Source organism: Lepidochelys kempii, chromosome 6 (genome assembly GCF_965140265.1).
Source record: "Lepidochelys kempii isolate rLepKem1 chromosome 6, rLepKem1.hap2, whole genome shotgun sequence".
Lineage (NCBI taxonomy): Eukaryota > Metazoa > Chordata > Testudines > Cheloniidae > Lepidochelys > Lepidochelys kempii.
In genome coordinates, this window is record NC_133261.1 from 101,271,774 (window position 1) to 101,288,581 (window position 16,808).

The 16,808-nt window shown below is 38.2% G+C and overlaps 1 protein-coding gene across 7 annotated transcripts in view; it reads right to left on the bottom strand.

Annotated features, from left to right (window-relative positions):
- The window catches only part of FOXN3 (forkhead box N3), a 304,443-nt gene that overhangs the window by 119,858 nt on the left and 167,777 nt on the right, over nt 1-16,808 (bottom strand). For all 7 annotated transcript variants that reach the window (XM_073349399.1, XM_073349401.1, XM_073349402.1 and 4 more), the window contains exon 3: nt 11,157-11,293. In XM_073349399.1, the coding sequence (XP_073205500.1) occupies nt 11,157-11,293 (137 nt within the window). The remainder of the gene's footprint in view (nt 1-11,156; nt 11,294-16,808) is intronic.

Consider the following 16,808-nt stretch of genomic DNA (forward strand, 5'->3'; position numbering starts at 1 on the left):
AAAAAAACCTGCTGGGCTAATCTGCCCCCATTTTAAGTCACATCCTAATCTCTAATATTTAGCGATCATGTCTCAATACTGAAGTATGAGGTTTAGTGTCCCTCCTAAAATGTGTCAGTATTAACTATTACAATTCTGGATATTATATAGTTTATCCATACCAAGATAAAATGCCTTTTTCAATCTTGCTAATTTCTTGGCCTCAATAATTTCCAGTGGCAGCAAATTCAAGTTTTAGGACACACATTGCACAGAAAATTATCAGTTTTGAATTGTCCACCTTTAATTTTATTCAAAAAATATCATCAGACTTTTATAAAGCATTTATCAGGCCATGGGGACACCCTCCCCCATTTTTCTTCAAAACACAATTTTGGCAAAATCAACGCAATTTTGCAACACTTTTTATTTCAATGGCAAGTGATTCTGTCACAGTTTTTCCAACTAGCCATAACTGTGAAATATAGAACATCTATCTTAATGTTCTATGATGCATCTATTAGTATTATTTGTATTTCTATAAAGTGTCTAGAAGTCCCACTCATGGACAAGGACCCCACTGTGTAAGGTGCTGTACAAAGAGCTTCCAGCCACCATAGGGGAAATTTTTATATTCACCCTAAAAACTGGATAAGATACACACTCAGATACCACTATGATGAATGACTTTATAAAAACCTTCAGAGACAATCAGTAATAACTTAAATACAACCTACTTTCTTCAAATATAGCTTAAGCAAAAGTTTCTAAGGAAGTTTCGCTGAGAGACAAGCCAGTTTTGAGCTACTCAGACAAAATCAGACATATAAAATCCAAATAAGGATTTAAAAAAACAAACAAAAAAAAACACTCTCTGCAACTCAAGAAAGTCTGGACCATTTTTCAAATATTGCAGAATGGATTCTTCTTAGTCTTAAGAGTACACCTGGCACTTTTCATGCCAAGCCAAGTTCTGCTATATGAAAACATACAGAGGGCTAAAAACAGAGCTTGTAATGGATTCTGTTTTCAACCCTAATTATGGACATAATTATTATCTATACATAATGTTCAGTAGCCAGACCCATTATAATGTTATAATGTAAAGATGCTCCTCTTGAGCATTGAGGTGACTGTCTTACTTTATTCAAACACTGAACAGAGGGCCATTAGATCTTCAGATCCTATGCACAGAATTGTCATCCTAGAGAGGAAGGATGTCTTCTATTGCACCAAATGGTTATTCAAATATTTGAAGCTTCCAGTGCTTCTAAAGGGCTCCTTGTAATGTGAAAAAGGAAGAAGGGGTCTATATGTTTTATAAACTTTTTCTATCCACATAGACTTCAAGTTACCTATAAATACTTGATGTACCTTTCTTTAAAAACTTCAATATTCCTCTTTATCTAAATGTATTTTGATATATGGTACTACAAAAATACTTAAATTTTACAAGAAAACAAACCTCACGCACTACTGGAGAGACAACTATGGTTTTCTCACTTTTTAAGATTTTCAGAATAGTCGGAGCTATATTTATTCCAAATAAACCTTGAAGTTTAAGGCTGTACTAAGAATAAATGAAATTTAACTCCATGGCTACAACTAACAAATCTGAAGGAAAGCTATTTTGATGGATCTTCTGCTTGGAAAAATACTGCTATGAAAACAAAGTATTTGTTATAAGAAGACTATAAATGGAAGGGTGACAAAAAAAAAACAAACAGCGTAGTGCAAAGAGAAGTTAGTTAACTGACTGAAGGATTGTTTGGATCTATGTAGATGTTTACAGACATCTTGTACATACTGTTGGTCAAATTCAGACCTGATGTAAGCAGGTTTATTTCCCATGGAAGTGGCCGGGTCAAATTCAGCAGTAACATCACTTGTAGTGTGGGTTAGTCATAAAATAGGTGTTAGTGGTAAATTTGCATGGCTTGCACCAATTTCCCATTTGGCTGGTGTGCAAACAAACAAGTACAATTTACATTCTCCAACTCATAAGAGCACAGAGTAGGAGAAAGCAACTAGGAGGTGTAATAGAGCAGTGGTTCTCAACCAGGGGTATATGTACACCAGGGGATACACAGAAATCTTCCAGGGAGTACTTCAACTCATCTAGATATTTGCCTAGTTTTATAACAGGCTACATAAAAAGCAATGTCAGTACAAACTAAAATTTCTTACAGGCAATGATTTGTTTATACTGCTTTATATACTATAGACTGAAATGTAAGTACAATATTTATATTCCAACTGATTTATGTTATCATATGATAAAAATGAGAAAGTAAGTAATTTGTCAGTAATAGTGTGCTGTGACACATATTTTTATGTCTGATTTTGTAAGCAAGTAGTTTTTAAGTGACATGAAACTTGGGGGTATGCAAGACAAATAAGACTACTGAAAGGGGTACAGTAGTCTGGCAAGGTTGAGAGTGACTGTAATAGAGTATCCCTTCTGAGTTTGTTGCAATTGTTTTGGCAACATCCAAAGTTATTCTTCCATGATACAATGTTCACAGTCTAGGTATAAGCTGTGCATATTAGCAATTGCTCTATTTTTCTTACTAGAGTTGTAGTATTCAGCTATTATTACAGTAGTGCCCAGACGTCCCAAATCAGTCCCAGGGGCCCATTGTGCTAAGCACTATACATACATAAGACGTAATAAACTCTTTGGGCAAGGGCAATCTTTCAGTCTCAACAAGAATAAGACAACAGGTGAGCCTACAATAGTATTGGAGGTATTGAGATAAGACTGACAGCAAAAGGAACACAAGGTTGCATGTATTTGCCTAGAGTACAATGTGAAGACTTTATATAGTTTAAGTTCAAATGAACAAGCAATATAAAGATATACTAACAGGCCACTAGCTGTTCACCATGAGAGCTCAAGTGATGTGGGTTTTGCTAGCTAATTATTTTATTAAGATCTACACATTCCAGGAACTGTAACCGTTTCTATATTAACATGGTCAATATAAGTTAAAACAAACTTTAGTTTTGTTATAAAAACTGGAAAATTAAGCATCTGTATATTTAGCACTCTGACCAGCTGCCACTTCGTTTTATCACCCAGCAACCCACAATGTGCTCTATATTAAATGAAACGTATTGTTAGTTGCAGTGAAAAGTGATCCTTTTTACTTGGATTATTACCTGCAATTTGTAAAATACTTGCAATCAAAGCAAATTATTCGTTAAAACAGCAATATTTGCAGAGCTAAGCCATTTTAATCAGACACATCAATATTAAAAGACACCTACTAGAGGAGCTATTACAAATTCTAAAGTTACTTGTTACATTTTCCAGAGAAGTAAATAGCAATAGGAGGAAAACAGCTTTGTTTAAAACAAAAAACAACCACCACCCCACAAAATTTTAAATTTCTAGGGTTCCTGATTAGTGCAGTTGAATTAAACACTTCATTCAAGGATATACTTCTGATAAATACTTTAGATAAATATACTGAAGTCAATGGGACTACTCAGCACCTAAAGTCAAGCATATGTATAAGTCTCTGCTGACTGGGGCGCCAATACCTGCTAAATCAGAAGAGAGCAGCTCTGTGGGAAAGGTGGAGCGATTTTACATAATTATTTTTCACATCAGAATTCCTTTAAATAGATTGAAGACTGTCATGGTACAGGTAGAGTGTGGGAGTGCAAAAGCCTTGTTCAAAGTAACACAGTCTATCTGTATATCTGGAGAATTTTCCCCACTCCAGTCACACAGCAGCTTAGAAGAGGATGCACCAACATTTGCCACCAATTTAGCAAATACAAATTAGCATGAGTCACTGGGCAGATTGTAATGAAATTTTTTTTAAAAGTTACTTCTTACCCCACAAGCCTTATACTCTGTTTTCTGTGACTACATAAACCTTATAGTGCTATATCCATCTCTTCTAAAAGGATAAACCTCATCTTACAGAGGATCTTAATACACTATACAAAAAAAGAGTAAAGGTTATTAGTTTTAGAAAAACATATTTAGTTAACAGCATTTTCCTCCCTATCTCCATGGACTCCAAGAATAACTGAGAGCTGACCTGATACAACACACTCAAGAAAAAAAAAATCCATTGAAGATTTACTCAAAGCATTAACAGAAGCAGTAATCACACCTATAGTTCACTATAGAGTACAAAGACCGATGATGATGATGCAATACACGATGATGATGATGCAATATCAGAGCATTTACTTAGAGAAGCGACTGTTAACAGAGTTTGTGTCTATAAAAAGAGATTCAGGGTTGCTACTGTCACCTTTTAATATATTTAAAGTTTTTTGTGACAGATTTTAAACCCTAGACCAACAAATAGGAGAGAATCATAGACTCATAGAAATGTAGGGCTGGAAGGGACCCTGGGACGTCATCAAGTCCAGCCCCCTGCACTGAAACAGAACCAAATAAACCCAGATCATCTGTGACAGGTCTTTGTCCAACCTATTCTTAAAAACCTCCTGTGACGTTGCACCCCATAATGCTTTATAGAAATATGCTTATGAGTGTAAATATGACATAACTGGAATATGTTTTATGCTAGATATGCCATGTAATATATCTTTGCAAAGTTATATTCCACTGAAAGTATTCATCCTATTCATATGCATGTAGCACTTTTATATCTGAAGTTATGAGTGTTGGCTCTATGCTTGTATTTAAAGTGTTTTCTGTAGGAAGCACGGAAGGCAAATTTGGTCAACATAGTGTGAAGGGGTTATTCAAGTAATTGGGAGTACTTAGCTAATAATGAACCTTGGGAGACAGCAATCCACATCTAAGCTTTCCTGAGCACGTTCAAACTAACGTGTAAACAATGGCGTCGGCCTGTAAAGAACTGAGCCATGCATGGACACATGACTTGCCCATGTGACTCCAAAACTCCATCTTGTAGCTGTGATTCTGCACAGGAGAACACAAGAGGTTTCCGCCCACAAGAGAAAGACTATACAATCCCTGGGAAGCCCCTCCATTTTGTCTTCAGCTGGTTTAAGAGATAGCCTCTCTACCCCAAAGAAATGCCCGAAAGAAACTGGAACAAAGGACAGTAACTACGGGGGTGTGAGTGATTGCTGGACCCAGACTAGGAAGGAGCCTAGTCTGTCAAAGAAGCTTATTAGAACATCACTGAGGGTGATATTTACCTGCATTTAGTCTCCTACTATATTAGGCTTAGACTTGCGTGTTTTTGTTTTATTTTGCCTGGTAATTTACTTTGTTCTGTCTGTTATTACTTGGAACCACTTAAATCCTACTTTTTATATTTAATAAAATCACTTTTTACTTATTAATTAACCCTGAGCAAGTATTAATACCTGGGGAAGCAAACAGCTGTGCATCTCTCTCTATCAGTGTTATAGAGGGCAAACAATTTATGAGTTTACTCTGTATAAGCTTTATACAGAGTAGAACGGATTTATTGGGGATTTGGACCCCATTGGGAACTGGGTATCTGGGTGTTGGAGAGAGGAGCACTTCTTAAGCTGTTTTCAATTAATCCTGCAGCTTTTGGGGGACGTGGTTCAGACCTGGGTCTGCGTTTGCAGCAGGCTAGCGTGTCTGGCACAACCAGGCAAGGTACTGAAGTCCCAAACTGCCAGGGAAAACGGGATTAGAGGTAGTCTCAATACCTCAGGTGGCAGTCCCAAGGGGGTTTCTGTGTCCCAACCCATCACATCTCCAATGATGGGGATTCTACAACCTCCACTGGAATTATATTCCAGAATTTAACTGCTCTTATAGTTAGAAAGTTTGTCCTAGTATCTAACCCAAATCTCCCTCACTGCAGATGAAGACCATTACTTCTTGTCCTGCCTTCAGTGGACACGGAGAATAACTGATCACTGCCCTCTTTATAACAGCCCTGCACATATCTGAAGACTTATCAAGTCCCCTCTTCAAGGTTTTTTTCTCAGGTTTTTTTTTTGTTTTGTTTGTAAAAACCTTTCCTCATAGGTCAGGTTTTCTATACTTTTAGCGTTGCTGCTCTTCTCTGGACTCTCTTGAATTTATCCACAGCTTTCCTGAAGTAGATATAGTGTCCCAGCTGAGGCCTCACCAGTGCTGAGTACAGTGGGCATTTAACAACTGTGTCTTACAAATGACACTCCTGTTAACACATCTCAGAACATTAGCCTTTTTTGGACTGAATTGTGCATTTGATTTTTGCTTCCTATGTGTAGCACTTTGCATTTGTCTTTACTGAATTTTATCTTGTTGATTTGAGACCAATTCTCCAATTTGCCAAGATCATTTTTAATTCTAATCCTGTCTACCAAAGTATTTGAAACCCCTTTCAGCTTGGTGTCCTCCACAAATTTTATAAGCATACTCTCCACTCGATTATCCAAGTCATTAATGAAAACAGCAAACAGCACCAGACCCAGGACTGACCCCTGAAGGATCCCCCTAGATTTGCCTTCCCAGTTTGATAGCCAACTATTGAGAACTACTCTTTGAGTATAGTCTTTCAACCAGTCTTGCACCCGCTTTATAGAAATTTCATCTTGACCATATTTCCTTAGTTTGCTTATGAAAATGTCATGTAGGACTGCATCAAAAGCCTCAATAAAAGATCAAGATATATCAGGCCTACTGCTTCCCCGCTATCCAATAGGCCAGTAACCCTGTCAAAGAAGGAAATTAGATTGTTTTGACATGATTTGTTCTTGACAAATCCATGCTGACTATTCCTTAAAACCCTACTATTCTCTAGGTGCCTACAAATTGATTAAAATTAAAGTTATTAAACAATTTATTCAGTAATTTAATAATCTGAAGCTTTTCTTTAGAACATGTGCTTTTCAATTTGACCTTCCAATTTATCTCAGGTGCTTTGATATTTTAGTCAAAAGTTTAAATGAGAAAAAATTAAATAAAAGGTTGTTTGGGATTTTTTTTAAACCAAGTAAGCACATTAAAATGAAATGTTTAGCATCACCATATTCTACTTTTTTGGCTTACCGTCTTGAAAGAAGCAGTGCCATTTCAGAACACTATGGGCTCTGGTTTCTCTGTGATGGACAGGCATTACAGCTGTTAACTGCATTAATGTCATCTGCATACATTGATGGGTGTACACTGTAACACTGGATCCAAAAAGCCCAAAACTTTATAGAAATTTGGCTTCAACCTTCCTGGCTTAGGCCTTTTTTCTCATCCTGAATGATATTATTTTAACACTGAGCCCTGTACTAGATAGTATTATGTACTATGACTTTAACGCAGAACATTCTTTTGCAAAACAAAATCAGCTCTTAAAATGACTAGCTCTCTTTAGAGGAATATTTCACAGATTTACGTGGTGTTGAATAAGCTTCTGGCTGAAGATGTGTTATGTCGCATTCCCTCCACCCCAAGTATCGATTGTGTATCTCCCCTGTTCTACTTGTCTCCAAGCCTCTTATGGAGATTCTAAATGGTCTGTCATACAAATATTTGTTCCTTTGCAATGCCCAAAAGAGACAAGCAGTGGGTCAATTTGCCTCTGTGGGATCTTGCCAACTGAGACTTATAAAACTTGTAATTTCTTCTGTTAATCCACCCCCCACAAGGCATTTTAATATAGGTGAATTAAATCATTCTACATGTATTCTATTAATTTCAGTCAGCATAATTTCTCTTTATTGTGGGCTGTTGTCACCCAAAGCTTACGGGCTGCCGTGGAGCTTCGCCACATGTGGCCTTTGCTAATTTTCCAAGGTGCCACTTTGGTCAGGTGAAGTTGCAGGTAAGGATTGATACCTTTTTAAAGATTTCTCCCAAGTCTAAAGATTTATGCAAGATTTTCTCCCCCCTGCACATGTAAATGTTTTAGCTGTACAGTGACTATTCAGACTTCCTATACATACACAGCTAATGTATTTAACAATTTCCTATTTTGACTAGAATTATGTGATTACCAGTATATGGTTAAACTAATTCAACATTCAATGATGCCCTAGTTCAGCCTTGTATTGTCCTTAAATCATAATGCCATAGCAAATTCACAATAGCAAGAGTGGTAATAAAAGTGGTAAACATTTTAAGAGACCACAAAAAGATTACGTTCTTCTTAAGCCTTGAGGTAATTTAACTACTGAAGTACTTCACTGCTACAAAGAACAATGAGAAGGGTTTGGATGTTTCAATAGGGGAAATTGGAGGTGAAACTCTTCTTTCTTTGAAAGGCTTTTACACCGTATTGAAGTAAAGTTAAGTTATTTGTTTATAATGCACCCTTAAGATGAAAACAGGAGGACCAAGTGCTGTAGTAAAAGGGTCAACAGCACATGAAGTGTAAAAGCTTTAAATTCATTGTTTTGAAAAGGAAAGAAAGTCTCCCTTTGAGTTGCTGGAGCTTAACATACAGTAATATTATAATCCTTCTTACACTAAATGGGCAGGGGGGGAAGGGGAGTATCAACTTGGAAATGATACAGATATAAACTAACATCAACAGAAGAAATCATGCACTCAAAGTAAATTCTAAAAGAGTTTCTCTCTCTCTCTCACACACACACACACACACACGGCAGATATACAGCCAAATTCTTGTGTTTTGTCAAAAAATAAATAAATAAATAAATAAAGTCAAGGTGTGGAGCACAACTTTCTTGCCCTGATCCTGGTGCTGATCTGTATGCTTATTTAGTAGCATGCTGTTTGTTACAGGTGACAATGGCTTGCCTCAGACCCAAGTGACAGAAGAGCATGTACAGGTTTGCATAGTTTAGGGGGATCCTAACCTCATCCCCTTTCTAATAATCACCCCCCCCCCGTATCTGCTACCCTGGCAGCAAGCCAGGTGTGTGCTACACAAACCCTGGATTAGCTGTACACCAGTGCAGGATTACTTTTATGATTGTGGAGATTCTTTTATGAACAAGTTAGGACTTGTCTAAAGGAGGGGAAATTGCATTGGTGTAGCTACAGTAGCGTAGTCACCCTAGTGCAGATTTTCCTAATCTAGAAAAGCTCTCAGTCAGCTCCAGCAGCCAACGTATACCAGTGGAGCAGCATAAAGCTATCAGTACACCTGAGGATCTGTCCCATAGATTTAAAGGGAAGAGACTTACTTTAATAGGAACAAGATATATATATATATAGATTTCAATTATATTGAGGAGGGGGTCATACTGAAGTTCAAATATTTGTGCATAAAATTATTTTCAATCAAGAAAAACAATAACTTTAAACTGCAGATGTCTTATTTCTGAGAAAGTCTGCATTGAGGAGAATAAAACCTTTCTGGAGTAGTGCTCTGCAAATTGATAATTAGCACTTTCAGAAAAACCTGTCAAACTATCCCAAACAGCATTCTCTGCCAGTGGGATTAACATGACTCAACAAGTTTTCTCTGATTCTACAACTGCATTGGATGAAGAATTCTATGTGCTAAGATTCTATGGAAAAGTAAAATTTTATTTAAATGTTTAACACATGCCTGCATAGATTACCCTCTATTTCTACTGTTCGCGAATACATTAATGAAATCATTAGGCTTCTCAGGTCTATAAAGAAAGATTATTTGAATATTTATTTAACTGCCGTTCTAACATAACCATCCAAATTATTTAACTATCTGAGAGTATACAGGATGGTGGATGCTTTTGATAAAAGGTCAAGGGGGACACAGGAAAAGTGAAAAACCTCTTTCACTGAGAGGGTGGTGTGAGAATGCAGAAAAGCTACTTACAGCTCCAATGTTAACCTTAAGTTACTCTAACAAGCACTGGGTCCTCCACTGCGGTTTTACCATTTTTACTCTATTGCATTAGAAAATCCCACATTATATTTGATCTCATAAAGCTATATGACCTCAAGCTGTCAGCTCATATAACATGATTCTGTTGATTTATATGAAAACAGACAAAAACAGGTACAATGTCATTTATTTTAAAGAAAGTTTTAAGCCAACTGTAGTTGCTATGTAGGGTTATGTTACCAATGCAACAGCGTATATCTGAGTACTAATGGCCTGTCCTTTTGCCAGGCAACAAACAGCCTTGTGATGCAACTGCACCTGTCTCAGCTATGCGTTGCTATGGAGACATTCTAGTTACTATGGTTACCATCACGCTAATCGCCTAGCAAGGGCAGACATACAGCAGTCTCCTACGAAAGCCCAGCTGTTCCTCCCAATCTCTGAGTGAAGATTGATTGTCTGGCCATGTGATGGAATGCACTGCTCAGCAGAGATGCACAAGAACTTCATTAACATTGTTTGAAAGAAATCACTTTGTGCATCGCTGCCTCTTTGCAGGACAAATATTAGACTCATATTTTTAAAAGAATATGTTGAAAAGACAAAAACCATCAAAATCACCCATTAATCCAGAGTGCTAGTAGCAGGCATTCTTCTCAAGTCAGACAAAAATCCTAGTGACAAAAAAATATTTCTGATCAAACCAAGATTTGCTAGAACATTTTAAAATGTAGATTCTATATTTGCAGTTAAAAGGAAGCAGATCTATTAAGAACCAGATATTTACTTCTCTCCTTTGTGGGTCACAATCTTAAATGCTCTCTCCTAGCAGCTAACACTTCACTTCTAAGCAATGGTCAGATAAACACACCTATTTCATTACTGTGAGAGAACGAAAGCCTCTATTGTTCTCCACTGCACAGCTTTGAGATAAATGCAAGCACATGCACTCAACTACAAAGCACTACAGAGCACGTAGTAACCACAACAGAAAGAGTTTTAAATCACCAGATGTAGGGTTGACATAGAGACCTGACAGTTGCATTGACAACACAGTCTTAAAAGACTGCTCAATCAAGCTCAAGAGAAAAATAATTCACTAACACCCTGCTTGCTGGAGTCAGATATTTTTATCTATTGAAACAGGACAAACTGATATTTTAAAGCTTCCCATTTACTTTTGTGTGTGTTCATTTTACATTTTGCTTTTGCTGAGAAATGTTATAAATTATCCATGGAAACACAGCTCCTTCCAGTCCATGGATTTATTAGGATCAACATGTTGCCATCATACAAGAGATCAAGAGGGTAAGGAATATTGTAGATTAAGTAAAGGATTTGACCACTCATTATACTTCAATATTTTGTTCACTACTATATTGTCATAACTATTGTGATTAGTTATGTTTAATGTCTTACCCAAGAAGTGCAGCTCAATAGAAATAATAGTCGTTATAAAAGATGTTCTAGTTTTCTTACCTTTGATATGCCTGAGGAGATGTGGGAGGTGTATTGAACACATGTGAATATGGATGATAGGGTGTCTTTTTCAAAGCCTGAATGAGATTTTGTCTATATTCTGGGTCTATACACCACAAGGACCCCTTTCCAATACTCTGCAAAGAGAAAGAGTAAAAAAAAAAAAAAAAAAAAAGATAAACATGATCTAGTTGCATAGACGCATGTATAAGCAATACTTTCACAGGAAAAACAATGGATTTCTTTCTGCTTCTTGACAGAAATGAACAGTGTTTGTTTGCCAGAGATTATTACTCCAATAATGAAATATTTCAATTTTATTTAAAAAAAGGCTTTCAAGGAAAAAAAAATGCAAACTATTGTCCCTGTTTACGTTAACGCTGGTGAAATGATTCAATATCTGGAAATTTCCCTCTTACTCCAGACTAGAACTACAATTTCTTATTTTTCCATGTCAACTTTGAAGATAAATAGATTCCTCTCTAAAAGTGAATAAAATGTTATTTTTTTGTTTTGCTGTTGTAAAAACAAAACACAAACAAACAAACAAACAAAAACCAGGGAACAGGGATAAAAAGGAATGGTTTAAAACACCTTAGCAACTGTTTTAAAAAATAAAGGGACTTAATCCTTCAGCCACATGACATCCGTGCAATTCTAATACAAAAGCAAATTAATCCATACATTTTTTTCTGAGAAAACAAAACAAAATATCCAATGTAATCAGAGTTTAAGTCATTTAAGGCTACTGAGGAATTTTGATTGGTTAAACCAGCAGCAATTTTAATTAACCTTTCTAGACACACTAAGAACTCTAGCAGTCAGTCTGTGATGGGGAAGCCTACATCAAAATTCAATATTTATTCTGCAGATCAAAGCAATCCTTGTATCAGTACTATCAGAGGTCTGAGTGCAGATATTCTGAATTGTTCGGTTTGAACTCTTAAAAAGATGGAAAGCGTGTCCTTAACAGACTTAGAAAAATGGCAGTTCAGACACAGAATAGGATGCTATTTTTTTCACTAAAAGTGTCCAAAACAAGATAGGTAGGTCTGTAAGAGAAACTCATAAAATAAACAGCTGCTCTACTTACTGATTGCTGAAGAGGCTGCAGGCTTTCAAGTAGCCTACCATACTGAAGTCATTTTGGTAAGGTTTTGGATAAATGTCACCTATTTTACCCCCTTCTGGAAAAAGTCAAGTTATACTACAACCTCTTGACACTTACTCTTTCTCAGTTCTATATCTAGGCTTGGCAGAATTCAATTTTTTGTTTTGTTTTTTAATAATTTCAACAAATATCAATGTTTGTTAAGCATTTTCTCTATTTTAATCAATTTAATTTTTCACAGTTGGGCAAAAGTATTGGTTTTAAACATTTTTTATTTGTATTTTCATCGGGGGGGGGGGGAGGAGCGCTAGACAATAATTATTTAAGGACAGTAGAAGCTGAAATTCAAAAAGTTAAAAGCTCCATAATGGGTAAAACACAAGTTGTCAACATCGTCTCAAAATATACAAAGTAAATATCCTTAAATCAAACTCTAATAAGTTCTAAAGAAAAATGCTTCTTGTCAGTTTGTGGGTATACAGTGAAATTGATGTTTACTAACATTTAGCTACAAAAATCTAATCCTTCCAACCCTTTACTTTAGTAAAGTAAGATCAACATATTAAACTGACTGACTGACTGTGTGTGTTTGTGTGAGATGACGTGTACACAGTGGAGTTAAAAAATAAAATCACCACTCTGAAATTAGTACATGACTAAAGCTAGAGAGAGGGGAAAAACCCACACTTTTGCTTTTGGAAATCCTGTCATGTTTGTGGATCATCATCAACTTTCAAAGTGTTGCCTTATCCTACAAAGATACTTCGAGGTTCTTTACACAATATACAAGATTCTTATAAACCTTCCTCCAAACTTACAGTCCCCCGACCCTGTTCCTGCATCTGGATCTGTTTGAGTAGATCCTTGAGCCTTCACAAAGCCCCACTCACTTCAATGGACTCCCATGTGAGAGAGCAATCATCTGCCTTCCTGGAGCTCATTGCAGGATCCAGCCCTTAATCTTGCAAAATAGATACAGCTGTAGACAGACGTATGGGTGTTCAAGCATACTGCCTCAGTCTTGTTGCATTTTACATCCTATTTGTTTGCTTATATGTTGTCTTAAATGAAGTAAGGCTCCCTGGGTTATGTCTGGAAAGTGCTACCACTCTGTTGATCCTACATAAGTCATACTTCTCCCTTTTACCCCAAGTTAGGAAGAATCCTTGTGTCCCTATGCTTGATGGGCTTTCCAGGATGATCTTAGATAGGTGGTCCCCAAACTTTTTACTTCACCCCCCTCCCCTGCCCACGCACCCCCCATCCCCACCCCAGCTGGGGCCAGGAGTGGGGTCATGGCTTTGGGAGGGGGAACAGGGGAAAGGACAGGGAGGAGTGGTAGATACGCTGGAGGGGAGGGATAGGATACAGAAGGACCTAGACAAATTGGAGGATTGGGCCAAAAGAAATCTGATGAGGTTCAATAAGGATAAGTCCAGGGTCCTGCACTTAGGACGGAAGAACCCAATGCACAGCTACAGACTAGGGACCGAATGGCTAGGCAGCAGTTCTGCGGAAAAGGACCTAGGGGTGACAGTGGACGAGAAGCTGGATGTGAGTCAGCAGTGTGCCCTTGTTGCCAAGAAGGCCAATGGCATTTTGGGATGTATAAGTAGGGGCATAGCGAGCAGATCGAGGGACGTGATCGTTCCCCTCTATTTGACATTGGTGAGGCCTCATCTGGAGTACTGTGTCCAGTTTTGGGCCCCACACTTCAAGAAGGATGTGGATAAATTGGAGAGAGTCCAGCGAAGGGCAACAAAAATTATTAGGGGACTGGAACACATGACTTATGAGGAGAGGCTGAGGGAGCTGGGATTGCTTAGCCTGCAGAAGAGAAGAATGAGGGGGGATTTGATAGCTGCTTTCAACTACCTGAAAGGGGGTTCCAAAGAGGATGGCTCTAGACTGTTCTCAATGGTAGCAGATGACAGAACGAGGAGTAATGGTCTCAAGTTGCAGTGGGGGAGGTTTAGATTGGATATTAGGAAAAACTTTTTCACTAAGAGGGTGGTGAAACACTGGAATGCGTTACCTAGGGAGGTGGTAGAATCTCCTTCCTTAGAGGTTTTTAAGGTCAGGCTTGACAAAGCCCTGGCTGGGATGATTTAACTGGGAATTGGTCCTGCTTCGAGCAGGGGGTTGGACTAGATGACCTTCTGGGGTCTCTTCCAACCCTGATATTCTATGATTCTATGAAAGGAGGCAGGGCCAGGGCCACAGCTGGGGGTGGGCCAGGGCCAGGAGTGGAGCCGGGGCCCCAGGCACAGAGCCAGGAGCAGGGCCCCGGGCGCGGAGCTGGCAGCCGAAGCCGGGGCCGGGGCCAGGACCAAGGCCAGGGCCAGGAGCAGAGCTGGGTGGCACTCCATCCCCACCCCAAATGGGGGTTGGCCAGGGCCTCAGCTGCGCACCCCCAGAATTTTCCTCCGTGCCCCTCTAGGGGGGCACACCCCACACTTTAGGGACTTCTAGATTGTACATATTGTACCTATGTATCAACAATATTCCAGCAGTGGCAATGGAATGGCCTGATATTTCCATGTTCAGAGAGTTTAACACCATGGCTGCTTCAGAGTCCAAAACTAAAAGAAAAGGAGTACTTGTGGCACCTTAGAGACTAACGAATTTATTTGAGCATAAGCTTTTGTGAGTGAGCTGTAGCTCACGAAAGCTTATGCTCAAATAAATTGGTTAGTCTCTAAGGTTCCACAAGTACTCCTTTTCTTTTTGCATTTACAGACTCACATGGCTGCTACTCTGAAACCAAAACTAAAAGCTTGACTAATCTGTGTCAGTCTACTTACAAGCCCTTTTATTTCACGCAGTTAACAATTCTATGTACCAAAACCATTTCAATGATTTTAAGTCATTGTAGCTATATTATAATACCCAGCTCTTATGTAGCATTTTTCAGTTATACATCTTCCAGCGCTTTACAAAGGTTAGTACCATTATTCCCATTTTACAGATCGGGATAGCACAGAGTGTGATAGTGACTTGTCCAAGGTCACCTACCAGACCAGTGGCAGACCCAGGAACAGAACCCAGTTTTCCTGAGTCCCAGTCCTGTCCTCTGCCCTCTAGCTAGAGTGAGAAAGATGTTACTATAGTCCTTTTAAGAAAAATGTACAAAGCAGAGTATTTCTAGGGGAAAAACTTGCTGTAATCCTTAGTATCCAGAACATAGAACAACTTTTTGAAAGTTACATTTAAGGACCATCGAGCTTGAAGAGATCCTTTTAACATTACTTCAGGACATTTTATCTGCCTGTTATCCAATTACCTACACTATTTATATTGTCTATGCCATTATTTATTTTTATTTGTTTATATACACATGCACAGCTTTTGGTCCACCGAAAAGAGACTAGACTTCACTTATGCACTGTAAATTATTGCAGATGAAGTATTCAAAAAAATGCTGTAATACATCAGGCTACCGCAGTGAGCTTGTGATTTAGGGTTCAGTGAAATTAGCTGTGTTTTTAAGCAGCATCCGAATTGCCAACTGACATTTTGCATTCAGTCTTCAAACATTATACCAGATGTCAAACATCACTTCAAAACAGAGATATGTTTACTTGAAAATCTGTTGGTGCAGAGATGCACCAAGGATTGCAAATATGAGTTCATTACACTTAATACATCAATGAAAAAATGTTGATGCTGATTACCCTGTTGTGAGCTTTAGTATGCAGCTTCTAGTAAGACTCCTCTACAAGGTGGTTAAATTAGAACTTGGAGGTCTGTGTTTTCATCAGATACAGAGCATCTAATAGCAAACAGTAAACCAACTAATTATACTGAACTGGAAGACGTTGCAAAGGTAGGATCTGGCCCTATAAAGTGGTGAGTATTCCCTGACATGAAGTAGTAAGTGGCAGTTGAGAGAGCTCAGCCTCCCAAAAAAGAGGAAACAGAAATACAATGGGACCTAAAACACATTAAGAATAGGGACAAGCAGTTAAATGAGATTAATCCTGGAAACGTACAACACAACCTGAAAAACACAAATATTCAATAGGAGGGAGATACCTTAGAAGCAGTAAGTATCAAAAGAGAGACTTAAGGTAGGTTAAAGGAAAAGGAGTACTAGTGGCACCTTAGAGACTAATCAATCTATTTGAGCATAAGCTTTCGTGAGCGACAGCTCACTTCATCGGATGTATTCAGTGGAATATACAGTGAGGAGATTTATATACACACAGAACATGAAAAAATGGGTGTTATCATACACACTGTAAGGAGAGTGATCACTTAAGATAAGCTATTACCAGCAGGAGAGGGGAGGGGCGGGGGGGGGGGGAGAGAAGGAAACCTTTTGTAGTGATAATCAAGGTGGGCCATTTCCAGCAGTTAACAAGAATGTCCAAGGAGCAGTGCGGGGTGGAGGAAATAAACATGGGGAAATAGTTTTACTTTGTGTAATGACACATCCACTCCCAGTCTCTATTCAAGCCTAAGTTAATTGTATCCAGTTTGCAAATTAATTCCAATTCAGCAGTCTCTCCTTGGAGTCTGTTTTTGAAGTCTTTTTGTTC